This window comes from Giraffa tippelskirchi, chromosome 5 (genome assembly GCF_054371585.1).
Source record: "Giraffa tippelskirchi isolate mGirTip1 chromosome 5, T2T-mGirTip1v1.2.pri, whole genome shotgun sequence".
In the NCBI taxonomy this organism is placed as follows: Eukaryota; Metazoa; Chordata; class Mammalia; order Artiodactyla; family Giraffidae; genus Giraffa; species Giraffa tippelskirchi.
The window spans coordinates 183,901,505-183,929,483 of record NC_137279.1 but is presented as its reverse complement, the minus strand read 5'-3'; the positions used below and the strand labels follow the sequence as shown (position 1 = coordinate 183,929,483).

Below are 27,979 nucleotides of genomic sequence, written 5' to 3'. Positions count from 1 at the left end.
CTTAGACCTACAGCTGTCACTCAAAGGGCTGTAATATATATGTAAACTCTCTTCCCTGCACACCCAGACCACTTGGTAAGTTGATGTGATCAATTCACCGGAGTTGAGAAGACATTGAGGGGACAACAGCAGTAGTCTCTCACAGCAGGCCCAGAGAGGCCTTCCCTGGGAGAGAGATACCCTAAAAACAAAATGCTCAACATTAGACAGGTTCTGACCTAAGAATGAGCAGTTAGTCTGGACACCAAATCGTGCCTTCAAGGCACTAGGATTTATTGAAAAACCACATACATATTAAAACATCTTTATATACATTTTCTCCGTTACAAGATTACAAATATACAAATGCAAATTCCATCAATGTCAGCATCTTGTATATTAGAAACAACTGCAGAAAACCTATATCCTAATTCCATCAGTTAAATTGGTATTCCTCAACTGCCAGTTTAAAAAAAAAAAAACTGGCACAGCTTACCCAGTTTCCCAAGTCTAGCTCATGACAGTGAAACCAGTGTTTACATGGGACGTTTTTCCAAGGAAGCAGTGACATTTGGTTCCGAAGGGGGAAAAATACCTGTTTAAAATTCTGAGAGCCTCATGGTGGTTCAGAGAAAACGGATTGGTGGCAATCCTCTTAATAACATTTTGATGAAACTCCATGATGGTCTTCTCTCAAAATAAGTAATGAAGTTATTAAATTGTCCTCTGACTGGTCAGGGCAACGTACTCAACCCAGTTGAATGCAATAAATAATGATTATATATAATTCTTCAGTCAGAATGAGAAGGAAAGTCCTTGAGCAACAGTGTTTCAAATCGAAAATTTAGGTCCTAGAAGAGAGGTCTCTACTCCACAGAATATCTAATGTGGATGGCCACTGGGTGTAACCTTCTATCTTCAGCCTCATACTCCAGAAAATTTGTTCTTTCTGACTTGGGTACCAGTTTGAGTCCTTATTATAAAGGAAGCAAAGGTTAACTGGAAATTTGACACTGCCTTGGGAAGAGCCAGAAAGGAAAATGGAAGGAGCATGACTTATAAAATAGCCCATCTGTTGATTCTTAGGTCCTCTAAGAAGTCTCTCTTTCACTGAGTCCTGGTCACCATCCTGAACATCGCAGGGGTGTGACGGTATCATCTCAGTTTCAACATTGACTGCTTTCTGTAATTTTCTGTCCTGTCACACTTTTTCTTCCTCCAGCTACCCTTTTCACCAAAAGGAATAAATCCAGGAAGTTGCTAGGGTAAAATGTCAAATATTTAATGGAGGACACCCAGGTATCCCATAAGTTGCTGTTGTTAGTGGCCAACCCAGGAAGTAATACTAGGAAAGAGATGTCCAGAGCCACACGGTGGAAAGAACTGGAATCTCTGTCCTCAATCTTAATGCACATTGTGAAGGAAGTGGGGATCATCCACATAAGCATCAATTCCAGCTTTCAGTGCCAGATATTTCTCAACAGAGTCCCAACAGAGGTGCTGGCACCCTCGTATTGTTAGCTTTCCAAGTAACGGAAGATGCTTTGCTTCGATTCTGAAGTACTATCATCTGTTTTGAGGCGCTTAGGTGAAGCGGATGTCATTAAAGACAGACCCCTTCTCCGTACCTACAGAGCAGAGAAAGAGACAAGAATCAACTCAAGACCTTTGTACAATCTGTGGTTCACTCATACTTAGCTTCAATTAGCTCTTAAGCAGCTTACAGTTAAATCATGGAAAATTAGGAAAAAAAGAAATTGAAAATCTCCAAGCAAGTCTCACAGCTGATTATACTTACTAGGGGTAGCAATCCCCTTGTACCTTATTGGGAATGCAAGATTAACACTACGGCATCAATCTTTAAGCCAGAAATACATATATATTTTCAATTCAATTCAATGCACTCATTCATTCACTCTGCTTTGGAAAGTCACCAAATCAGTTCTCAAATTCCCTACCCGAGGCTTAGATGATTCCTTTGCTGCCTCAGCCTTGACAGGAGAAAGTGTATGGAAGACAAAGTTTCTTGAATTTCGGGGAGCACTGGGGTTGAGGTCAGAGAGGGCAGCCAGTTTCTGAAGCACAGCTTTGGGCTGGTTGAGCAGTGAGCCTGTCTTCAGCTGAGGGAAGAAAAGTCATCTGGTATCAAGTTTCAAGTGCCAAGAAAGGAGAAGCCAGCTCCTCCCTGCACCTGCCAGGTATGGAAGGGACACATTCCCACCCTGCTCAAATAGAAAGAAATAGCAGGCTCCTTTGACACCTACTTCCATTTCCCGCAGCCACCTCCCTCCCCTAATGACAGATCATTCCCTTAACCTGACTGAGGCCTTTGTAACACTGCAAATCATGACTTCAGGCAAACAAGGTCCCCAACCAACCTGGCTGTCACTTCCTGCTTTGATGGCTTCAAAAGGATTTCTGAATAAAGACTTTGACTCTTGAATAACCACAGTGTGACTGGCTGAAAAGAAAAGACAGAGAGGCTTGCTCTGGGCAAAACTGGGTAGAATTACTTTTAAATCTAAACAAACTAACAGGCCCTTAACTAAACTAATAAACTGAGGCCACAGGAACTCTGATTATTTTATAATCATGATTTGAAAGTATAGTAAGTGGTTAAGACAGACAATTCAGCTAAACTTATTGTCTAATTAACAGTAATAATAAGAAAAAACAACAGTGGTAAGACAAATTCCAGCTCTAACACTTAGGTATATAATCCTGGGCGACTAAACAAAGAAGCCAGAATTCACTCCTCTGAGCTACCTTACAGGGCTTCCCAGGTGGCGCTAGTGGTAAAGAACCCGCCTGCCAATGCAGGAGATGTAAGAGATGCGGGTTTGATCCCTGCGCTGGGAAGATCCTCTGGAGGAGGGCATGGGAACCCACTCCAGTATTCTTGCCTGGAGAATCCCACGGACAGAGGAGCCTGGTGGGCTACAGTCCATGGGGTTGCAAAGAGCTAGACACGAATGAAGCAACTTAGCACACACACATGCACGAGCTGCCTTAGTACATAAAGCAAAACCAGCTATGTACACTCTCCACTACAATATCTACTGTCCAATAGAATTAAATTGAAAGAATATTGTCTCTGGAGAAGGAAATGGCAACCCACTCCAGTACTCTTGCCTGGAAAATCCCATGGACAGAGGAGCCTGGTAGGCTCTAGTCCATGGGCTCGCAAAGAGTCCGACATGACTGAGCAACTAAACTTTCTTTTTCTTTCTTTCTTTCTCTAATTAGCAGCCTGCTGGTAGCTATATAACATCCAGCTAAAGACTAGCAGGGAGGGCACTCTTTCTGCCCCGTTCTGATGTCTCTGTCAGAAGCTTTCTCTATCTGTTTTATACTTTAATAAAACTTTATTATACGAAAAAAAAAAAGAATATTGTCCCTCCCCATCCGAGGGGCCCCTTTAAGATAATATTAGACACAGGTCCATGACTAAGCTGCAACAGCCTCTGAAGGCTGGAGTCACCTCCAAGGCTCCAGCACCAACAATCCAGGGGCACAGCCCCTGTGAAGGACTAAGAGCTCACCACTCTTCTGCAGAACTTTGGCTGTAACCTTCTTGGCCAGCATCATAAACTGACTGTCTTCCCCAATCTCTTCTTCATCTTCAGCTGCAATTTTCCCCTGCTGTGCCTGAAAATAAAAATCAGACAGCATTAACAGAAGCCCATGGTTCCCCCAAAGACCCAAAGAATTAGCATAGCCTGGAAGCTGGAGTACTTGGGATAGCATTTCTTTTCCTTTTTGCTACCCTCTGTTGCTTCAGACAAAAAAAAAAGGATTTTGGACAAAAACATGAATAGAACTGCCAGTGGTAACCTTTTCAAAGCACAAAAGAAAATTCAAGGATTAAAAGGGACAGCAATACACTGCCCAAGGTTTTGACAACTATCATGACAAGCTGGGTGATCGAGATGACCCTCATAACTAGGGTTGGAATAGGCGAAACTCTTGCAGGCTTCCTACATGGTCTCGAAGCCACTGCTCTCGTTCAATTCGCTCCTTTCTCCATCTGGCTTCCGTCTCGTCAAGCTGTTCTTCAATCTGATCATCATCAGAGTCTCTGTGGAACAAGTCCATCTGGGAAGCATCATCTAAAGCAAAGAGTTAAGGCTATTAGCATTCTGCAATCCCAAGAGAGGGTGTCTTGACAAGACACTAGTGAACCCTGTTCATTTACAATATACTGACACAAGCTTTTCCCATCCACTAATGGAAAATAAAGATTAAGGCCAGGTCCTACACAACTGTCTGCTATATTTTTCAACTCCTCTTGCCGGCTTAAACTGGACAAACATGGACCTTGTACCATTTGCTTCTAAAGGCAATGATCAAGATACCTATGTTTTTCCATCGGAACTTCCTCGTTCGTCCAGGACCATCGCTGTGCAGGTCCCCATCAGCAAGGTACCTTTCTTGGTACAAACGTAGCTGGCGCTTATCATCATCTAACATTGTTTTCCTACGACAGGAGAAATACGGTGTTCAAAACCAGGACCACTCTGGCTGGGCCTGCCTTAAGATGCACCCCATTGCTCAGAAGGGCTTGCTGGGATACTGACATGTGTATTTTCTTGACTTGATTCTGCAGCTCCTCATCAGAAGGAAGTACTTCATCAATTACATCCTCTTCATATTCATCAAGCTCTTCCCCATCATACTCATCTTCACTTCCCACATCACTCCCTGACACCTCTGCCTCGTCCTCCAGATATTTCTTCAATCTTCTGGAAAACAATATTGCAAATTGGTAAATACAACAATGACTACACACACAGTAATGAGGAAAGCAGAACAAACAGCCATCTCTAATAACAAGCATAAATTAATAATTATCATACATTTTTATAATACTCAAAAGCCTGTTATTTAATATATACTTTGTGCCAGTAACTGCACTTTGGGGCATTATTGCATTATCTCAGGAAGGGGTATTATTATTGTTCCCTTTGATTTACAGTTGAAGGAACTGATACTCAGAGGGTAAACAACTTACTGACGGCCACACAGCTGGGAGGCACCAGAGTCTGGATTCAACCTAGGCTGGTGACTCTAAAGCCAGAACTCTCAATCTCCTCTATATATTTGACACATACCTGTCAGAAGGTTCATACTATTTTGCTTTGTATTTAAGCTTACCAGCTTCAGGAGATAGACTAGAGATAGTATGCTATGAAAAGGTAATAGACTGGGGTCTTCCTACAGCCTGCCAAATCTTGACCCACAAGTTACAGGTATGGCTGAGGCTCATTTGTTGCTGTTTAGTCACTCAGTTGTGTCCAACTCTTTGCGATCCCATGGAGTGCACTGCGTCAGGCTTCCCTGTTCTTTACTGTCTCCAGGGGATTGCTCAGACTCATGTCCATTGAGTCAGTGATGCCATCCAACCATCTCATCCTCTGTCACCCCCTCCTCTTCTTGCCTTCAATCTTTTCCAGCATCAGGGTCTTTTCCAATGAGTCAGCTGCTCACATTAGGTGGCCAAAGTATCGGAGCTTCAGCTTTAGCATCAGTCCTTCCAGTGAATATTCAGGCTCAGTTAGTGGTAATCAAAACCACCACAAGTTAGTTTTTCTGACTTTAGGTCATACTGAAAACAAATCTGCTGTCTATCTGAGTTCAAATTGCTGTTATCTGTGGTTGAGAATGGCAGAAGCTTGATGGCTTTCTGAAAGGTGATTTTTATCAAACACCTGCTTTATTATTTTAAAGCTGAGTTCCTCTAAATCCTAGGGTTCCTGAGGAATTCCTTCAGGGGCCAAGAGCCAACAAGCTTCTCAATCTTCCCAACTAACCCTCTTTGAGCAGCTCAACTTTTGGCTGCCATTCTTTATAAGACTTCATTTGAACAAAGGACTCTATAGTTAAATAAAGTTTAAGAACCACTGCTTTAGAAAAAAAATCTATAGATGACCCAAAGCTGTATGAGATGGTTAATTTGACAGGTGACAAATTAGAATCCAACACTGATCTCAAAAGAATGGAATGATGGGCTAAACACAACAAAATAAATCTAATAAAGATCGATATGATGTCCTATATTTGAAATCTAAAAGTCATCCACATACAATAAGATGTGAGATACCTATTAAATGGTTTTTATACAATTTTCAATATCATGGAAAAATATTTAGATACAGTAAGTGGGGAAAAAAGCAAGATGCAAAACTGTATATATAAAAAAACTTTACAGATCTCAACCATATGAAAATATATGCCTAACAAAGGCAATAATAACCACTACCACCACTTTCACAAATATTCTGAATGGTGGACATGGATGACTTATATAGATATCTTTCTGTATTCTTTTAAATATTCTAAAATAAATGGCTTACTTTCATAATCAAAACAACAAAATATTTAAAAAATTAAAGGGGGGTCATTTGCCTGAAACTAGGATGAGGAAGACCTGGAATGATGGTAATTCAAAGGAAAAAAGACACGTGGAATTTTAATCATCTACCAGATCCTCAGGCTTTCCAGTGACTCAGTTCTTCTGCTCATTGGTTATTTTACAAGTAGTAGGAACCAGAGCAAGGGATGTGGTCACACCACCGCACAGGGCAGACCACACCTGAAGATAAAGAGAGAATCCACATATGTGAAGAGTCTAGAAGCAACGTCAGGTGAGAAAGAGCTGAGGAACTAGGGATGTTTAGTACAGAGATCACCTGAAGAGGATGTGACTATCTTTGAATACTCAAAAGATATCATGTAAATGGATGTTAGTCAATCTGTGTTAACCACAAAAAGCAAAAATAGAACCAGTAAATGTAGGTAAAATGGTGATGGCAAGCTATAGCTCAACCGTCAGGAGAACTTTCTTGCAGTGGAAGGAAGGGATGTAACACCTACATTTGCCTTTTCAACTTCTCCGATTGCTGCAGGAGACCTTCCTCATCATCATCCTCACGGTCTTCCAGTGTCAGGTCCTCCTTGTCAGAGTCACTGTGTTCATCCTGCAAAATCATATAGTATCACAAGCAAAGTCACACAGAATAAAATGTGTCTTCAGCTAAGACAGGATTCACAAACTTCTGCCCAAATATTTCATTCTAGGAAATTCCTTCTGATAACATGCCAAACAGACTTCTCAAGAATTCAAACTACAAAACAAACAAAAATCCCCAGCAGCTATACATGGAATTCAGTTATGATTACTTTGTTCCCTTCAAACTCACCTCATCACTATCAAACTCATTATCATTTGGGACAAGTTTAAAGTCTCCAAATTCCTCCTCTTCACCTTCTTCTTCCCTAAGATGCAAATCAACAAATCCATAAACAAGTTGTTGAAAGCCAACTATAAGCAGTCAGCCAACTTAGGGACTGAAAATATCTTACAGCCCCAACAATCTCTTCAAGAAACAGGAAATAAGATATCCTGCCTTTCAAAACAAATTTTTTTTTTTAATGTGATAAAATACATACAACATGAAGTTTACTATCTTAACCATTTTAAGTGTACACTTCATTAGTGTTAAGTACATTCACAGTGTTATCCACCCAAGCACTAGAACGCTTTTCATCTTAAAAAACTAAAACTCTATACCCTTTCAATACCAACTCCCCATTCTTACCGCCCCACAGCCCCTGGCAACCACCTTCCTACTTCCTGTCTCTATGAATCTGACAACACAAAGTACCTCATATAAATGGAATCATACAGTGTTTGCATATTTGTAAATGGCTCATTTCACTTAGCATGATCTCCTCACAGTTCACCCATGTCTTAGCATGGATCAGAATCTCCTTCCCTTTAAAAGGCTGAATAATATTCCTCTACGTATGCGTCCACTTGGGATCCTTCCACCTTTTGACTATTATGAATAATGCTGCTATGAACATAGGTGTACAAATATCTACTAAGAAACTGTGTTCTCGGTTCTTTTGTGTATATACCCAAAAGTGGAATAAGGGCTGGGAGTGAGGAAATATTTAAAAACTGGGGTTTTGATTTGTATTTCCTTAATTATTGGTGATGTTGAGAACTTCCATGTGCTTTTTCTTGCCTTTTTTACCCTGTTCCCTATCAACTAAATGAAAGCATTATAATGAATAATTTCTTCACTATGCAAATATGAGGCTCACACCCACTGCAAGACTCTCAGACAGGATATAAAGCCCCTAAGATGACCATTTATTGCCAAGCCCAGAGAAGCTACCCCTGTACTTTATCAGAAGACGGAACTTGCCAAATTCCCTCAGATCACTGAGACTCACCGGTCTGTTGGGAAAGAGCCTGAGCAAAGAGCGAGTGCTTCTTCCATTGGGTCACCCAGGCTACTCTCCTTCTCCTGCTTATTTAACTCTGATGGACCCAGAGTAGAGACATCTACATCACAACAAAGAAAAAGGTTTGTCACCAAGAACTGACAGCTTTATCCTCTTTCCCTAGCCATCTGAAGACATGCCAGCTCAACACAGTTCTAAGGTAAGCTTGCCAAAAAGAGCTCACCATCCATTCATTCAACAAATCCTTATTTAGTGCTTACTATGTGCCAGGCACCAGGGAGACAGCAGTGAATAAAACAAAGATCCCAGCTCCCAAAGAGCTTACATTCTAGCAGGGGTGTGAGGAGAAAGGGGTGCGCAGGTGGAAGCAATAACTTAGCATTTATATGAAATTTACTATGCAGCAGACACTGTTCTAAGCTTTGCACATATTCTAGCCATAAATGACAAGTCATATGGCCAAAGTTAAAGCAGTCTTAAGGTGATACTTCACCATGCTAAAAAAGTAAGAGATCTAAATGTCAGGAGCTAAGCAGTGCATTCAACCTGGGCTCAAGAATTCACCATGGCTGTTTTCTGCGAACTTTTCACTTGAGACTAAAGGACTTCTTCACACGGACACTGACTTAAGATATTTGGCCGGGTGAGCCTCGCTGCTCTGTTGGATAATTACCCTGAGAAGTAAATTTTCCTGAACAAAGATCCAGAAGTTCCTCCATGTTCTCTTTCTTGTCACTCTTCCCAGGCAGAGGCTTTTCAGCCTGAGATGCAAACTTTCCGGTACACAAATCCAACAGTTCATCCATGTTGGCATCCATAGCATTCTCATCCATACTGGCCAATGGCAACCGAGGCTTCAAATCTTGGTACTGATTCCTGTGGTTTCTAACATTTAAGAACCTACAAGCCCAATGAAGAGTGTAAGAAATGCTCGAGGAAAAAAAAAAAGTAGTGGGGGAAAAGCCTGAACTCATTTCCAATAGCAAAGTTAGAAGCTGAATTCTGAACCAGAAGACAAGAGTGTCAGACTTTAGCCTGTGATAACCTTAAGAGGGAGGGGGATGTTTATGAAAGAATAAAGGCTATTCAAAAGACCAAGGGTAAAGGATAGTTTGGGGCTTCAAATGGTGCTAGAGTAGGGCCTGGTGTTATGGCCTTGTAATGTGCCACAGAGGTGTCAATTCTCAATGCCACCCAAAAATCCTTATAGTGGGATGAAAGTGAAAGTGTTAGTCACTCAGTCGTGTCCGACTCTCTGCGATGCCACGGACTGGGGCCCACCAGAGTCCTCTGTCCATGGAATTCTCCAGGCAAGAATATTGGAGCGGGTTGCCATTTCCTTCTCCAGGGGATTTTCCCGACCCAGGGATCAAACCCAGGTCTTCCGCATTGCAAGCAGATTCTTTACCATTTGAGCCCCCAGGGATAGGGATACAGGGAAATTTGATGACCTTATAAGAGTTAAGCAGGTCTAATAAGGTATAAATTAAAGGATCAGAATGCTAGCAAGGCTATTTAATTTTTATTTTCTAGATAGACTTTGTTCGAACTTGTAGAATAATATAATACTAATGGTCTGCACACCTCTCTTTCTCAGAAGAGAAAGCACAGATGGAGTGACAGAAGCTCGCTTTATTTTTAAACAAAATTAAGCAGCACCCAGCACCATCCCACCCACAGAAACAGAAAACTACCTACCCATCTGCATCCAACAGTTGGCTCTGCGTGTCATCTTCTAAGCAGAACTGGAAGTCTCCTGCTCCCAGGAAAAGTGTCTTAGGTTCTGGGGAGGCGTTATACAGATCTTGGGAATCCTCTATGGGAAGTGAAGGCTCAGACAGCTTTCCTGAACTCTGGCACCAAAATAAAACCAAACAAAAACAAAACATTTTGCAAATGTCATTCACTGTCATGACAACAACAGAAGCTGCTATTTGTAAAATTTAATCTATTCTCAGGCAATTGCAGTTGGGGAGGACAATGCATAGCCAAGGGAAGCATAAAAAAAAAACATCCTCAAGAAAGAACCCTGGATGAAGCTTGTTTTTAATACACAAAGGGGGTGGATTTTTTAAACTGAACATACATAATGTGGTGGGAGTTTTTGGCATGGACACACTTTATTTAGCAATGTGGGAAGCAAAAGGGGGAGGAGATTAGAAAACCATTACCATCTCACCTTAGAGGCTGAACTGACCAAACTGGCTCGAAATAGCCCTGGGGAAGGAGATCTGAATCCTCCTGCTGTAGGGAAAAGACTGGTCCCACGGCCTGTTTGTCTGTTACAAGGCTGATAGGATGGAAGTGTGGAGCCTATCAGCTCAAAGCTGCTATTGTGGCTGCTCTCCTTTGTCAGTAATGAGCATGAATCATCCTCATCTAAAGAAAGACAACTTTTAAGTGCATGATTCCCAGAAATAAGTCAGATTTGTTTAGGAAAAAGAGTTGAGAATGAAACTGTCAGGTAAGATCCACTGGTAAACCTCTCAAGTTACATGTTTCAAAACATTACATTAAAGGTCAATTATGGTACTAAGATAGCATCATACAATCAGCGTTTATCACTCTGAGCTAAGTGACATCTCAAAGTTCCTGTCTTTCTCTCACCTTCCCTAATGCCTATGATTACCCTTTCTATTAACTGATCACTTATACACCTTCCTTTGATCTACATGATAGAAACGTTTCACGTTTCACTCAATCAACACATATTCACTAACAACCTATTAAATGCTCAGGGTCAACTGTAAAGAAACTGCATGTAAGATTTCAAAAACTGGACCAAGAAAAATATTTGGGATTTTTTGTTTGTTTATTGGCTGCACCATGCAACTTGTGAGATCTTAGTTCCCCGACCAGGAATTGAACTTGGGCCCTCAACAGTGAAAGCATGGAGTCCTAACCACTGGACCACAAGGGAATTCCCAAGAAAAACATTATAGTTCATAAATTCCTATCCCTGTCACAGGTAAGACTGGGAAAAGTTCACTAAGGTTCAGAAAAATGGAACCTTATGGAATTGTAGTCCTTAAATGTTAAAGCTGGAGGATCAGAGAAAAATCAACTTTCAAGTTCTACATAAGAGTCACTACTTACCTAATTTGCTAGGTCTTTTGCCTGAGTTTTCATCTATTTCTGATTTTTCTTCACTAGGAGAGTAACTACAAAATAAGTAGGTAAATTGAATATCTGTTTCTACTTCTTCCAAGAGGGGAAAATTCCCTGGTATTTACCAGGGAATCTTATCTTTCCTTAGAGAGAATTACTTACCCCATCTTGGAAGAGCTGTCCTTGAATAGAAGGAAGGTAGAATCAGATGAGAGAGGCTTGGGGACAGAGAGGCCAACTGACTTGCCAGTTTCACCACTGCCATCATCATTGTTTTCTTTATCTGTCTCTTTCTCATCTTTGGTTTCTATTTCTTCACCACCGAGAAGGAATTCTGCAGTCTTTACCAATCACGCCACCCAAAAACAAAATAGTACAAGTCAAAAATTTTAAAAGCAAACATACATTAGCCTGAAATATGGCTGCTTAGTTACAAGTCACATCTTAAATCTGAAAAGGTAAACCTGAAGGAAGCTCAGTCCAACCATTATCATTAACACAATTTATTAGTTGTAGACACTTCTAGAGCTCTTTTATACTTTGTTACTTTACCTTTTACCCTTTTAAAACTGCTACAAGATTCTGAATGAACTGGATTATCATTTAACTGAGTCAATGAGAGATTGCATGATCAGCCTGAGATCGCAGCACAACTCCTGGCCTCCAACCACAGACTGTGACATCCTGCTCAGTTCAGCCATGGCTTTCCTCTTCCTTTACCCAGGGCTAAACATTAACCAGCTGTTTCAAATGACTCCACTGTTCAAACAAGGACACTTTTCTTTTTCTTAATACCAAAAATCCTATCAGCACCTGTCTTCTCTAGGCGGAAAACAATACCTTAGAACAAGGGCAAGAGGCCCATCTACAAATACCTTCTTCAACAATTAACTTGGGAAGGTCTTGGCCTGAGAATTTATTCCAGACCTCAACCTAGCCAAGGTTAAAAGTGCTTTTTTTTTCTAAATAGAGAAATCTAAATGAACAACAAAGATAAAAGTCTTTAATAGCAAGCCATTTCAATATCAGCATTATAGTACAATATGTAAACCAACAGGTAGAAGTCAGGGCATGACTGTGAACTGCAGGTGTTCCACGGGGCTGAAAGAATTGAATGCACTAAGATTTAGGACACAGAAGCTACCTTCATCTCTGACCCTGAAATCTCTTCTACAGTTGAACATGCTCATCCTCCTCTTACTCAGATCTGATTTTCTCTTTCCCTTATTCATCGTGACCTAGTAACAAAACCACATAATTGCCAGCAACCTCCTCATTGCCTTCTTCCTCCTCTTCCTCTTCTTTCTCCTCTCCTTCCTCTAAGACTTCCTCTCCTTCCTCTTCTCCATCTTCTCCATCTTCCTCAGACTCATCTGTCATTTCTTCCTCCTCCTCCTCTTCCTCCTCAAATCCATCCTCATTATCTAACTTGAGTAATGCTTGGCGTTTTTGACGCTCCTCCAACCTTCGGAGTTTCATTGCTTCTTGAAGTTTAGCTTTCAGCACCTGAAGCTTTTCCCCTGAACAAAAATATGAAGAGATGCTTTAGATGCAATGACTGACTACACACAACAACACAAGTATCCATTTTAGGCAACTCCAGAAGTGTTCTAGGCACACCACAAAAGGAAAATCAGAGACCTTCGTATTTTAGGCTTTTGTTATCTTAACAAATGGGGACTATTAGGAATTGAGTGTAGGAGATAACTCTCATAATTATGTTTTATACCCTGGGATATTACAGAGATTATAAAATTATTATTTAAAAAAGCAAAAAAAAAAAAAAAGGAACGGGCGCAAGTGGACCTTCAAAAATCTCTGGTTCAGAAGCCATGAAGGAAAATATTGATAAATGTACCCGCACTGAAGAAAAAGAGAAACAACTCAAGAGTAAAAATGAGCAAAAGATATGAACTGGTGTTAAAAAATAATGCTTAACCTCACTTCTTACTAGCAATACAAATCAAAATAACGATACCTTTTTTATATATTTGGCAAACATCTGAAGGTTTGATAATATCCATTATTAACAGGAAGAAACAGGAATTCTTACACACTGTGATTCAGAGTGAAAACTGGTACAACTTATTTTGATGGACAGCGTGACTAGGACTCACTGATTCCACTGTAAGGACAGCGTGACTAGGACTCACTGATTCCACTGTAAGGACAACGTGACTAGGACTCACTGATTCCACTGTAAGGAATTTTGCATCAAGATTTACTAACATACATATGATACTAGGATGCAATATTGTGTGAAATACCAAAACTGAAACAAACATGATGTCCCTTAACAGAAGTATCATTTAAACAAATCATGTTATACCTGTACAATGGAATATCATGTGTTGTTAAAAAAAAAAAACCTCAAAAGCAATATGTATATCTGAACTCTTGAATTAGATGGTCTGGATTAGGCTATTAGTTCTCTTACTTACTAGTTATATAAATTTGAGCAAGTTGTTTAAATGCTTTGTGTATCAGTTTCCTCACATATAAAATAAGGACCCTAGTATTATTTACTGTGAAGCACCTAGAGCAGTGTGTGGCAGAGAGGAAGTATTCAGTGTCTCTCGCACACACTCACACAATAGTATATGCATATGAAATTTTCCTAGGACACACAAGAAATTGTTAAGCTGCCTCTGGGAAGACAAATTTTTTTTTTTAATTTATCTTTTAATTGAAGGATAATTGCTTTACAGAATTTTGTTGTTTTCTGTCAAACATCAACATGAATCAGCCATAAGTGTACATATGTCTCCTCTCTAATTTTTCATTTTATACTTTTTCCTAAGTGTTTAATTTTTTTCTATGTGATAAATTGCTCATATTTTCCAAGTAGGAGTGGAAACAATAGACCTGTCCCTAATACAGATTACAAAGCAGAATGCATGATGTATGACTGCATTATTATTTTGTTTTTCAAACAGACATGTACATGCATGCAAAAAGTTTAAAGGGACATACAACATGGTTATGGAAGATGTCTCTGACAGAAAAATCTTTTTGTTTATTCCAGAAATTTTGTTTACTACAGAAATTTGTTGTTTATTCCATTTATTTTCTACAATGGGTATTTTTTTTAAACAATAAAACAAAAACTATTTTAAGAAATAAAGTCATCTTACCCACCCCATACAACTAGGCCATATCCAATCTCCAGGGTCTCCAAGGAAAAAGATTCTGTAACTTCCCACTATAGCATCTTCAGCAGCCATAAAGATCAGCCAGAGTACAAGAGTCAGGTACCCCACCCCACTCAGGGCCAGTAAAAATATGCAAATAAAAAAACTCCATGAACTCAAATACCTGGTTTTGTGTGGCTTGCTCCATCCAGCTTCTCAGCTGCCAAAGTCACGGGTACCACGTCTGCCTTGAGCTCTTCCTTCCCGTCAGTGCCCACATCTTTCACTATGATGTTCACATTTACCTTCTGACCAGCCCTGGGTTTGGCTGCTGGATTAGCATGCTTCCAGAAACGCTGCTTCAGGGCTTCCAGTTCTAAACCAAGCACCAACCAGTATGTCAGTTTGCCTTTTAGATTCCAGTTATGAAGTACAAGCTGTTTTCTTAAGTTCAACAGACTTGTAAGAAAAAAAAAAGTACACACAGAGAGACACCAAAAACTCCTTTGCTACCAACGCCTGTGTCCAATTCAAATAACTTAACCCAAACTGATGGACTACTGCAACAGTTTTTCCTCAACATACTTTAAAACTCATTTTAGGGTAGAAATTTACAACTGAAGTTTCTAGATATGTGCAATTCTTTTTAAAAAAAGCATTAAGCTGGTAGAAAAATACCATACTCCTTAATTATGCAAGAGTTTAATTTGTCATAGGTTTCAGTCTGCTCTTAAAATATTCCGTATTTTGAACATCTGTTTATTAGCAATCTCTCTAAATACAAGCAAGGTCTATTTAAAAAATGTAAAAAGAGGAAATTCCCCTGGTAATCCAGTGGTTAAGACTCTGAGCTTTCATTGCTGAGGACCCAGGTTCAACCCCGGGAGGGGGGACTAAGATCCCAAAGCCATGTAGTGTGGCCAAAAAGAAAGGAAAATAATAATCAATGCAATTAGTGATGTAACTTGGCGGCAGGGCTGGAAGTTTCTTCATGAAACTTTTACACGGATATGATCAGTACAATGACAAAGGAAATCCCATTGAGAGGTGGTCCCTGGGCTTCCATGGTGGCTCAGATGGTAAAGAATCCAACTGCAGTGTGGGAGCCCTGGGTTCGATTCCTGGGTTGGGAAGATCCCCTGGAGAAGGGAATGGCTACCCACTCCAATATTCTTGCCTGGAGAATTCCATGGACAGAGGAGACTGGCAGGCTACAGTCTATGTGGTTGTAAAGAGTCAGACATGACTGAGTGACTTTCACCGCACACCAACTTATATACAAATGGGAACACACACAGGTAGTATGAGTGCAGTGGTCTAACGGCAATATGGCCTTTCCCTTCCTCCCCATCGTTCTTGCTCAGAACTCTCTTTCCTTTTTCCCCTCAGCCAGCTGTCACCTGGTACCATCCCCTACTCATTGTATAACAAGCCAATCATACCATAATGGAATCTATTATAAGAGAGATGACAGTTATAAAGAGAAAAGAAAAGAAAAGAAGAACAGTTTCCTTGGGTTCGGGGATGCTGGCTATTCTCATATGCTGTGCTTTCTCTCCCATGATAATATGTCCAGGATACTCCAAGTTTGGTTCTTTTTCTAAAATGCACTCAACTCACACTTCGGTAGTTTTGTGGTTAGCATCCAGACGTGGTTTTTCCCTTCCTAAAGGGTCTCAGTAGAAAAAGAGAAGCACTGGCAAGAAACCTTTTTCAATGAGTCCCTGACATTATTTATTGGGCTTCCCAAGTGGTGCAGTGGTGAAGAATCCACCTGTAATGGAGGAGATACAGGAGAAGTGGGTTCAATCCCTGGGTCAGGAAGATCCCCCGGATAAATGAAATGGCAACACACTCCAGGACTCTTGCCTGGGAAATCCCATGGACAGAGGAGCCTGGTGGGCTACAGTCCATGGGGTCACAAAAAGTCAGTCACGACTTAGTGACTAAACAACAACAACATTATTTATTAGTTGCAAAAATCCAGCTCCAAAGGATGGCATGTTTACACTGCAAACCAAAGAGTAGGGAGAGAAGCTATAAGTCTGCATCCCATTTCTTATTAGTGCAGTAAGTTGGAAACAACAGGCAGTGGCAGTGGAAAGGGAACAGAAGCACGAAGGTCATCATTGGTGCCAAGAGAATAAAAGAAATGGAAGGGGAGAAAGATTACTCAGGACCTAAAATAAGAGTGAGGCAGAAGTAGCTTTCATTCTTCTGGAGAAAGCCACACCCCTCAAAACTCTTCATCCCCCAACCCAATGGAGCACCCACTTCCCTTGTCCTTTACTACACAACTCAATCGCCACCCTCCTCATCACAGAACCCCCGTTCAAGCTCCTCTCCCTCCTTCAGTCTTGCCTCAGCTTTCATCTCCTATTTAAGTGAAACATCTTCACTCCAGCTCATGTCTTCACCTAAAAGCCCTGCATCCTCTGGCCTCTGGTCACCAACCACCTTGCAATCTTCACTTCAGCTAACCAGAGCATCCTCTGCTTTCTCTTGTCTCTGCGTCTTTTGCAGGCCTGTCCCCTTCACCAAGAAAGCCCTCCCTCACCTCTCTGCCTTGTACCTCCTACTCAGCCTTCAGGACTCAGCTCAGGTATCATCTCCTTCTAGAAGCTTCCCTGACTCCATGTGAGGAACTCTTTCTCTAAGCTCAAAGTATGCACAGCACTTAATATCCAATTTTCCTGCCTGTGACTCCTACTAGATTTTAAATTCCTTGAGAGCAAGGACTACATCTTACTGGTACATACAGCAAGCAACACCATGCTAAGTAAGTTTATTGCATAAATGAATGAATGCTGACCCTAACTTCATACATATTATGAAACAGAGTGATCTGGAAACCCGACATTCATGTCAAATATTAGTTCTGAAGGAAAACATATCCTGAGTTAAATATGAGTGCCTATTATGAGCCAGGCATTGTGCTAGCTCCCTGTATAAGCCAAGTGCAATGTTGGAAAAATCATCCAACCTCTCAAAACCTCATTTTCTTCATTTGCAAAATAATACTTGGGGTTATGAGAATTAACAAAGATAACTACTAAAAAAAAAAAAATCAATCAGTATCTAATACAGTAGGTATGCAAAAAGGAGGTTTCCTCCCTTTCCTGTTTCTCAGTCTGAGATGATAAAGAAAACTTCTATTCCCATATAACAAAATTTCATAGTGTCTAGTATAAGTACTCAAAAAGTTTCTTCCTCACCTATTAGTCTGAGACTATTTAGGTAACTTCTAGTCCCACACAACAAAACTTTCTCTCCCTGTTCTGGGCACCAGCTTATTCCCACGCTTCTTTGCTAATGGAGCTTTGCTAGCTCTGTTACAAAGCTCTTCCACCCCACCACCTGCTCTGGTCAAACTGACTTACACGTCCTCCCAATATGTACCACACAGAGCTCTTTCTGTCCCTCCCAAGAATGTCCTCTCCACTTCCACAAAGTCCACCCACTCAATCAACAATGACTTAACTGATACTGTGGCTGACCTAGCATCTGCCAACCATATGCTATTTAATGAAGCAGCATTTCGATGTAAATAATTTCACTAATAATAAAAAGAACAGCTACCATTTGAGTGTTTCTTTATGCTTTCCATTTGTATGCATTATTAGCATATCTTCACTATAGTGCTGCAGTGTGAACCAGAAGTGTTATTTCATTTTTTTTTTTTAAAGTTGCCTTGGAGAGGTCAAGTTGCATACTCAAGTTTAAACAGTGAGTTGATGTCGTTCAGATTCAAATTCTGATCTTGGTACCAAGCCTAAGCTCTTAATTATCATATGACGCTGCCTTGAAGTAGAGGAGGGAAACCCAATTTTACCTACAAATCAGGAAATCTACCCAAAGTGGGGAATACCTGAGTTCTCTTTTTTTTATTTTTGGTCGCACCACACAGCATGCGGGATTTTAGTTCCCTGACTAGGAATAGAACCCGTGCCCCCTAAGGTAGAAGTGTGGAGTCTTAACCACTGGGCCTCCAGGAAACTCCCTTGGGCTCTCTCTTGAAGAATCATTCATTCACTCCTTAATTCATTCAGTAAACACAGCTGTCTAATGTGTCATCAACTATGGAAGCACAGGGGATAGAGGAGGAACAAGCCAGAAGATCTTCACTGAAGTATAAAGGGGAAGAGAGTGAACAAGTAATTACATCTGATTATTCTTCAAGCCTTCCTTTAACCACCTATTGCAAGAAACATCCCCTTCTCTGAACTCCCATGCTTTATTCTAAATATTTCTTTAAGCAAAGAATATGCTGCCTTTTCTCCCATGTTAATTTTTTCCAATTATCAGTGACACATGTTCCTGATAGAAGATGCCACTTTCCTGTATTACTGCTATTTGCCTACTTTTTATCTCCCCTGCTAGAGTCTAAGCAGCTTAAGTGTAGGATAAGTGTCAGATTTCTCAAGTATGCCTTACAGCATCTTGCATGAAGTGGGTAGTTTAATATTTGTTGAATGAGTGAAAAAGAAAGAAAGAAAAATTCAGTTTTGCAGGCAATTTGCTGATGTTTCTAACTGTGAAAACTGAATTGAATAATGCTTTTATCAATGTCATACCACAAAACAACAGCAATGTACCCTCCTTTGTACATTAACTATCAACAGGTTTCCCTTTTAAACGCGGTTCAGAATGTTCTGATACCTTGCCGAATGTATCTAAATGATTTCTATCCATACCCGGTACGTCAGTATTAAGACCACGTGTGGTTCGTTGTCTCTCCTGTGTTCCCTGTCCTCCACAGTGGCAAATAATAGAAGCTGCCAGAACAAACCATTCTAGAGAAGCTCCCCACAGTTCAAAGAGTTACCTCTGTTGGTTTCAGGTTCTTCAAGTATCACAAAGGAATCTCTGTCAGCACCCAGCCGAGGTTTACCGAAAACATCGACTCCCAGTTGCTTAAGTCTATCCACTGTGAACCTCCTCGCTTTTTCAGGTGGCACCGCTGCTGTTGGTTCACCTCGCGGGCTGGGCTCTTCCGCCTTCTCGTCTGCTGCTTCCGCTTTTCTCGGGCCTTTTTCTTCCTCCAGGGCCTGAGGTTCAGGTGCCACAAACCCTTCAGTCTGATGCTCTTCACTGTCCTTGTTCCCCAGGACGCTGCAGTCTTCCTCTGCGACCAAGACGTCCCCAGGTGAAGGTCTAGCATCACTTTGCTCCTGTCTCTCGGGAATTTCTAGCTCTCCACTTCCTGTCAAATCTTTACTGCAAGGCTCATCGGATTCAGTAGTGATCTGGGGTTCCTTTGAAACTGCAGGGAGCGCATTAATTTCCATTTCATACCCTGCACCTGCTGTCTGCTCAGAGTCTCTGCTGTGGCAGTCACCATTCAGCTCAGCTGTATCCTCAGGGTCTACGGTTTCTTTGTGATGACTTGCCTGATACTTAGTGGACCTAGAGAAGAGAAAACAAGCTGGAGTTGAACATGCTCCTAAATGAGAAACATTCCCAACCCTTTGCACATAATGAATTGGTTAGATCAGCTTTATGGGAGTGAGGAATCTGAACTCTTTACACCAGGTGATTGCCTCACAACTGAATGTTTATGAAAATTATAATCACAAGGAAAGAAGGTTCTTACTTCAGGAGCACCATGGCGTTTCCCTGGCAAGTGGGCCGGGGTTTACGTTTGAAGAACTCATGAACAGTTTTATTCTCAGGCATGTGATATGGAAGATTTAGTGCAGACTCTATAAAACGGAACAGAACAAGCACATGCACATACTATATAGTCTGAAATGTTGTTTTACATTCAGTTAATTAAACAATACAACCAAAGCCATCACCAGAAATAGAAAACAATCCTGCCTTTAACATAAAACAGGATCTAAGTACACAAGAAATCTGTGAAGACCAGTGGCTTTTAAAATTAGCTGTGAAATCAACTGATCCAAGAAGTTTTTTAAAAATACAAATTCTTGAACCCCATTTCAAGTCTACTGAGTCAGAATTTCTGTGGGGCCTAAGAATTTATAAATTTGGTTTGTGAAAGGGATCCTGATGCAGCCAGACCATAGACAACCCTTTAAAAAACTCCCTCCTGGGACTTTCCTGGAGGTCCAGTGGTTAAAACCCTACACTGCTAAGGCAGGGGGCTCGGGTCAGATTCCTGGTTGAGGAACTAAAACCCCACATGCTGTGTGGCCAAAACATTTTTAAAAGGTTTTAAATAAATTTTAAAAATGAAAAACTCTCTTCTTACCACCACTAGTTCTGGAAATTTTCTTAGTTTTATTAATGTTCCAGAGGCTTTAGAACCAAGGCCATTCATCAAGATCAATTCTAAACTTCAATGTTTACCGTATAGGTTTCTTTACCTCGAATAAGGCGCTGAGTCTCACTATGCAATTTTTTTAATGCTTCCTTACTTAACTTGGCTGCCTTTCTTTCCTTAAAGAAAACAAAAAGTGAGACTACATTAATGCTTTTACCAAGAAAGACAGATAGATATCGCTTAAGAGTCTGCTCTCCCCAAGAAAAGAGGATAAGAGAAGAAACAGTCATCTCTAATAAACTCAATACAATATAAACTTCAAGAGCTCATTTATTTGCAAGTCTCTTAGAATTGATTCAACCTAATTCATATCTGTGTCCTTACTATGTACAAAGCAATATCCTGGGAATCAGGGAAACACAACAGACACAATAAAACTCCTGAGAAATCCACAATCTCCTGGGAAAAGAGCTCAGCATGACAACTCTTAATATACAGGCTCTCCCTCACCTTTCTTGTGGTGCCTTTTGACAACTCAGTTTCTTCTTCAAATGAACAGACCCCACTCTCCAAAGACAGTTCCTTTTTCTAAAAGAGAAGGTTGCAAATGGATTAATAGAGACAAAAATTAAACCAACACAAGAGGATGTTGCTTATATAAAGACTGTTTTTGCACTCCAACATCACATAATGCTACATTAATAATAACTCACTAATTATTAAACACAAGATGTTAGACACACAACATCCTATAATGCCTAGAAAATAAATTAGATGTCTCCAATGGAGTTTGGGCCCTCATTTCTTACACCTCTGAATTTCCCTAAGGAGGAACAATGACCCTCAGGGAGCTAAAAAGGTCATCTTTGGAAGAACAATTATGCTTCCAAACACTCAGGATAAGGATGCTTTGATTGATGCTTCTCTTTCATAGCCTTCCTGAAACCCTATAGGTTCATTTCCTAGAGGCCATTAAATTATAAATTTACATCTCTTCCCCTTTTTCACCTGTTTCCTATACAACATAAAGTATCTTATGGGACACTTCCCTGGTGGTCTGGTGGTTAAGAATCCACCTGTCAACACAGAAGACATGGGTTTGATCCCTGGTCTGGTGCCACAGAGCAACTAACCCCTGCACCACAACTATTGAGCCTGTGCTCCAGAGCCCGCGAGCAGCAACTACCAAGCCCTCAGGCCTAGAGCCTGTGCTCTGCAACAAGAGAAGCCACCACAATGAGAAGCCCATGCACCACAACTAGAGGAACCCCCGGTCACCGCAATTAGAGAAAACGCACGCACAGCAATGAAGACCCAGCGCAGCCAAACTAAATAAATAAAATTACCTTACTTTTTGCCTCAAAAAGTAATGAAAATACTAGTCTGTGACAAATAAGGAACTGGAGGAAAAGCAAAAGTAAAATCAAAGCGAAAACGTGAGAAAGACGAGTGAAAGATGGGAAAAATTAGGCAGCTGAAAAGGAAGGAAACAAAAAATGAGGTACATTTGAAAGAAGAATTTGCCGTTTCCAAGGCAGGTTAACGTTTTAGGAAAAAAGAGTTGCTTTTAGTTCTTGGAGGTTTTTTCTGCACTCAGAATATAGCTTTGAGTTGATGAGGACAATGAAAACACTAGTTTGCAAACAAGTTAGCATGTCTATCACTTGTACTGCATGGTTCCAAAGTTAACAGCTGAAAAATTTGTATCAATTGACATGTGTTTTTCTTCAGTTAAAAAAAAAATTAAGGTTCCATCAGTAAATCAGCACACAAAGCAAAGGTTCAAAGCAGCGGGTTAGCTCTTACTACAATCATTTTTTACTTGCCTTGTGCTTTTTCACTTTGTTTTTCACAGCCGCCCTTATTGATTCTAACGACTCTTCATCTTCTAATGGAGAGTGATTTTCCTCCTCCAGCCCAGTTTCAAAAAGGTCTTTATCCACAAGTAGACAGCCACTGTCATTAAATGGCTGTTTCACATCATCTTCCTGGATAACACATAAGGAAAAAACAAGATGCAATCATTTTAAATCCAGTATTTTACTACATCATACAGCAATTTGCATCAGGACAGAAAAGTCCACACTTCATGAGCAGAGAAGTATATGGCATCCTAGAACGTTATCACTGGTTCCTTTGTCATCCTTTAAAATCCATGCTGTGATCTGATGCACTTGTCCAAAAGTAACTTAATAAATAGTACCTTTGTTTTTGAAAAGTCAATTAACAGTTCATTAAGCAACTAGTTTATAAAATTTGAGGACAGTTCTTCTAGTTAGCAAACAAGACTTCCGATTGATGGATGCATGAAAATTCCTCCTACGGAAGCTAATTTTCATCAGATCAGAAACAGCAAAGAGTAACTCTGCATGCTCACAAAGAAAATCAGAAACTTATTTATTTAGAAATGTCCTCTTGTATCCAAAATGGAGAATGAGACCAACAAACAACAGATTTGAAATTACATACCTCATTGTTAAGAAAATCAACTCAAAGCTATATTCTGAGTGCAGAAACAACCTCCAAGAACTAAAAGCAACTCTTTTTTTCTAAAACGTTAATCTGCCTTGGAAACAGCAAATTATTCTTTCAAATGTACCTTATTTTTTGTTTCCTTCTTTTTCAGCTGCCTAATTTTTTCCATCTTTCGCTCTTCTTTCTCAAGTCTTCGCTTTGATTTTACTTTTGCTTTTCCTCCAATTCCTTCTTTACCACAAATGGGCTTTTTGGAAATCTTTCTGTCAGCTGCAAAGTCCACAGAGTTTTCAGACGGGAGACCCAGCTCTAAGCAAGGTGTCACTTGGGTTTCAGAATTCTCCTGACACAAAGACTCCTCAATGTCACTTTCATCACTGGCCACCAGAGTTTTATAAATCCTTCTGACTTTTCCATTCTTTCCGGCATACAGGTTCTCTTTATCTTCCTCTTCGGCATCGGCATAGGTAGTTTCCTCTGGAGACACATTTGGGTCTTCTCTTTCAGAATCACTCTCTTGTAGCACCTTCCTGCTTTTCAATTTCCTGCTCACAAATATCTCTTCATCTGAATCTGGAGAAAATACAATTTTTTTTTAAAGGTCTACTGTCATTTGGCCTTCCTCCTAGTCCCACCACTCCTCAAAAACATATCCAATTATCCAAGTGATATATCACCTTGTAAAATTATGTAACTAAGAACTAATTGTAGCAAAGCAAATCTAAAAACACATTTTGAAAAACATTTTCCCTGGAAAAATATCTCTTACTGAGAAATATAATTATACATATTTACAAAGTGTAAAGCTGTTCTGATCCTTCTGGCAGGTGTTAAAAATCCTTTTATTATAGAATGAATGCATTTAACCAGGCAATGTGCTAGCTTTTAGATACTTTATACATTCAATAATATAATAGAAGTGGTTATTTTCAAAAGAGTACATGCACTATTATTTTGCTTTCATAATAAACAGAACAAACAACAAGGTGAGGCATTAATAATTTTAAAATCAAGAGAATAATTTAATTAATCCAGTCCACTTACAACCCACGCTCCCACATTCTATTCCTAAAAATGAAAGGAATAGAAGTTCTGACTGTTACAAACCTTGTTCACTCAAGGGCCCAATTGTTTCACAGCTGCCCTGTCCACTGTCGGAAGGACTCTCCATTTCCTCTTGTGAAATGAGTTTTGAATCATTGATATCTAGGTGAACCTAGAAAATGAGAATATACTTTGTATTAACCAGCAAATGACAGAACATTCTAAGTACATAAAGATACACAAATCATCATGGGATCATCAGACTGAAATAAGGGGAAAAAAACAATACAATGGTTTAACAAAAGGATGACATTAAAAATTACTGGCTAGAAAAAACAAACTAAAATTCATTGTTCATCTTCGAAGGATATTAGAGAGGCAACACTTTATTTTGAGCTATGGTAAATAAGAATCAAGCATTATTGTGTTTTTCTGTGTGAACTATTTCTCAGCGTATCCAAATGACATGTTAAATATCATCACACAGAGGCAATCCAGATATGGGAAGCTCTATAGGACAAACTATGTCGTTTCTTTAACAATCAATTGCAAGAATAAAAAGAGGGAGGGGGACTTATAAAGAGAGTTAAGATATTTACACATACATACAGAGATACAGCAACACCTGCAATATGCAGGCTTTGTCTTAACCCTAATTCAAACAAACTGAAAGTATATGTAAGAGTCAAAGAAATCTGAACTCTGATTATTTAATATCAAGCAATAATTCTAAATTTTTTAGGTATGGTAATAATATTATAGTTATCTTTTCTGGAATGCACTTACCTTTTAGAGATGTATAATGACATATTTGTGGATGAAGCATGTGTGGAAATTTGCAGTCAAATAATCCAGTAAGGGGGGAAGTGCATGGGGGTGTAAATAAAACAAGATTGGCATGACTTGATAACTGCAGAAGTTAGGTGATAGTTTCATTATAACAGCTTTTCTATGTTTGTTTATGTCTGAAATTCAGCCCAAAACTCCCCCCCTCCAATTTTTTAAGTCACAAGTGAAAAATCTAAGAAGGGAGTTAGTTGGATGACTTGACTAGTTAGTGATCAAGCTAACCCTAGATGCCAGTTCCCCCACTTCCTTGGTGTTCGCAGGATTCTGAATCAACTTATTAATAAGGGGGAAAATACATCTGCAATGTAATGGGGCACAAGACCACACTCGAACGGTTTCTAAGACAACTACTAAGTTGATTTGAATGTTTAGTGCAATTATTAAAATAACAAAAAATAACACAAACAGAGGAATCATTGAGGATCATGATGTATGCTGTTGATTCTCCCAACAACCCAAAGGAGTAACACTACTTGTGGATATGGAAACTGAGTTTAGGTAACCAACATGGCTCACTACAAGGTGATGCTCCTAATCACTCTATTCTAGGCAATTTGGAGCAGAACCAGCAATAATCAGGGCCAGGAACACAGGGTAAGAGGTCGCAAAACAGTAATCAAAAGGATTTTTGTGCAAAATTAAAATGAAAAAAATCAATGGGTAAATTATGGCCCATGAGATCAGCTGCCCGCTTTTGTAAAGTATTTTTGGAACCTGGGCCAGGCCGAGAGTGAGGTGAGTAAGGCAGAGTAGTGCAAATACAGGGTTGGATTGTGTCTTGATTTCAGTTTGATATCTTGTTCAAAACCAAATTATGGAATTTTTTTGCATTAATTTTTATTAAAAAAAAACTACATAAAATATTATCTTGAACAACAAAGTCCTACTGTATAGCACAGGAACTCTTTAATATCCTGTGATAAACCACAGTGGAAAAGGATATGAAAAAGAATGTGTATATAAGTGTAACTGAGTCACTTTGCTGTACAGTAGTAATTAACACAACATGGTAACTCAACTATACTTCAATAAAAAAAGTTTAAAAAATTATCTTGATTATTGAGTATTTTAGCGCCTCGTTAAATTTTGCCCCAGACTGTCTCACTTCAGCCGCAGCTCCAAAAAAGAACACAGATTTGGAAAGATGCTTCTATGTCATTTCCGAGAACCATCAGCCAGTCACCTCCCGGAAGGCTTACGAGACTGGTACCTTCCCTTCTCGGGACCCAGGGCGATGACTTCAGAGGCCTCTTCCAAACCCAGTTTGGAACTCCCTAAGACTCCCGCCGTCTATTTACAGAGAATTATGCTGCCCCGACTTCCCTGGTGGCTAAGACAGTAAAGCGTCTGCCTGGAATGCAGGAGACCCAGGTTCAATCCCTGAGTCGGGAAGATCTCCTGGAGAAGGAAATGGCACCCCACTCCAGTATCTTGCCTGGAAAATCCCATGGACGGAGGAGTCTGGTGGGCTACAGTCCATGGGGTCGCTAAGAGTCGGACACGACTGAGCGACTTCACTTTCCCTTTCCTTATGCTGCCCCGACAAAGCAGCCTGGCGGGTTACGGTCCATGGGGTCGCAGAGTCGGACATGAGGGAGCGACTAAGCATCCACAGCACATAGCACCCTAGCGGTCCGGTTCGGCTGGGTCCTTCCTCTTTGGGGGGCGCTGTTGGAGGAAGAGCCCTCGCCGCCGGAAACGCGCCAAAGGGGCGGGCGGCGCAGGCTGAGCTGCAGCCGGCGGCCGGCTGAGCGCGACGCGAAGACCGGATACAACCTGGCCGAGGGACTGAGGCGAGAGGGAACCAGAGCCGGGGCGGACCGCTGTGTCCCGAGCGCGCGGGGCCCGCGGATTGATCTCCGCGCGGGTAGAGAAGCCGAGCCGCCGCGGTGCGCGCCGGGAACTGTAGTCCTCCCGCCTCCGCGACCCGCTCGGCCGGCTCGACCCCTGCTCCCCCCCGCCACTCGGCGCCGGGCCCCCGCGGCTACGGATGGAGGCAAGGGCACGAACTCACCTCGGAAACCACTTCACCCGTCATGCCCCCGGCCTCCTCAGCGCGCTGCTCGAGACGAAACAGGTCCCCAGTTCCCTTACCCTTCAGGACGCAGCCGCTCCCGCCGTCTCCAGCCAGGCAGCGGCGTTCGAGCTTTCGCGCCCAGTCGGAGTGGAGGCCTCGCCCTCGATGATTTGCACCAATCCGGAGGAGGCTTTCTACGTGAGACCACGCCCCCATGCTGTCCTACCAATCACGGAAGGCCTTCGGCCAGCCCGTTGAATATAATTTGGGTGAGGTTGGCGGGTCGCGGCTCCTCTTGTCAACTCAGGCTGGGGGAGGCTGAAGGTGTCCTGCCTGCCTTGCGGCCAGACCCTCTGGCCTTGCAAGATGATACTGTGCGAATGGTGGTCTTTGACTTTTGACCTTTTCCGTAGCGCGACAGTTCCCATCAAGGGCAATTTGAGGAGTGAGCCCTCCAGGCAGGAAGTGAGCCGGAAGCAGATACCTGGGCACCTGAGGTCGTCGTCGGTGGCGATTTCCTCCAGGATTTCCATTCTTGGAGCAGCTGGATCCTACCTGCTCCTTCTTGTACTTGGCACTCACGCCACTGGACATCAGAAAAGTTTTGTGGCTGCTCAGATACCAAAGAATATCCTTGGATAAGGTTTGTAAGGTTTGTAATTTTATTTAAGGTTAATCCGAGTATGCAGAAAACACCCACCCATTCCACTCCCATACTCTTTGAACAAGGCAGGTTTAAAAAAAAAAATGACTGGAGTCAGACTAATCCCAGACAGTTCTAATTCCTTGTCATTGTGCTGGTTACTCTTTGCCCCTTCAGGTCCATTCTATCTCTTTCATTATCCTTCTCTATCCAGGCAAGACTGACTTCTCCCCACTGCATTATTCGAGCTTCCT

At 41.0% G+C, this 27,979-nt stretch overlaps 1 protein-coding gene across 9 annotated transcripts; it reads right to left on the bottom strand.

Moving 5' to 3' along the window:
• Positions 1-238: 238 nt before the first annotated feature.
• CLSPN (claspin) lies at positions 239-27,204 on the bottom strand. 9 transcript variants are annotated; one of them, XR_014053318.1, is made up of 25 exons: positions 26,501-27,204; positions 24,280-24,388; positions 23,297-23,745; positions 22,524-22,685; positions 21,208-21,285; positions 20,801-20,873; positions 20,065-20,173; positions 19,297-19,877; positions 14,656-14,847; positions 12,610-12,860; positions 11,503-11,681; positions 11,329-11,393; positions 10,412-10,611; positions 9,931-10,085; positions 8,906-9,132; positions 8,221-8,332; positions 7,179-7,254; positions 6,853-6,956; positions 4,553-4,721; positions 4,335-4,456; positions 3,961-4,088; positions 3,522-3,627; positions 2,358-2,440; positions 1,938-2,099; positions 239-1,607 (listed from the first exon to the last, which is right to left on the bottom strand). XR_014053318.1 is itself a non-coding variant. In XM_081488904.1 (25 exons), exons 1-25 carry the CDS (start codon positions 26,672-26,674, stop codon positions 1,497-1,499), a joined length of 4,173 nt encoding a protein of 1,390 aa, XP_081345030.1. In that variant the 5' UTR covers positions 26,675-27,204; the 3' UTR covers positions 239-1,496. The 9 variants fall into 9 exon arrangements, 5 of the variants coding, with proteins under 5 accessions (XP_081345030.1, XP_081345029.1, XP_081345034.1 ...); XR_014053317.1 differs by having other exon boundaries at positions 27,080-27,204; XR_014053320.1 differs by having other exon boundaries at positions 27,160-27,204.
• Positions 27,205-27,979: the final 775 nt, after the last annotated feature.

Excerpts from the sequence above, each read along its gene's own strand:
- CLSPN (XM_081488904.1), bottom strand. The coding sequence starts at position 26,674 with ATGCTTAGTCGCTCCCTCATGTCCGACTCTGCGACCCCATGGACCGTA. Across the intron at positions 4,457-4,556 it reads CAAGTCAAGAAAATACACAT|GAAAACAATGTTAGATGATG; the intron begins GTCAGTATCCCA and ends CTCCTGTCGTAG. Across the intron at positions 2,441-3,521 it reads CAAAGTTCTGCAGAAGAGTG|CCAGTCACACTGTGGTTATT; the intron begins GTGAGCTCTTAG and ends TTTTCTTTTCAG.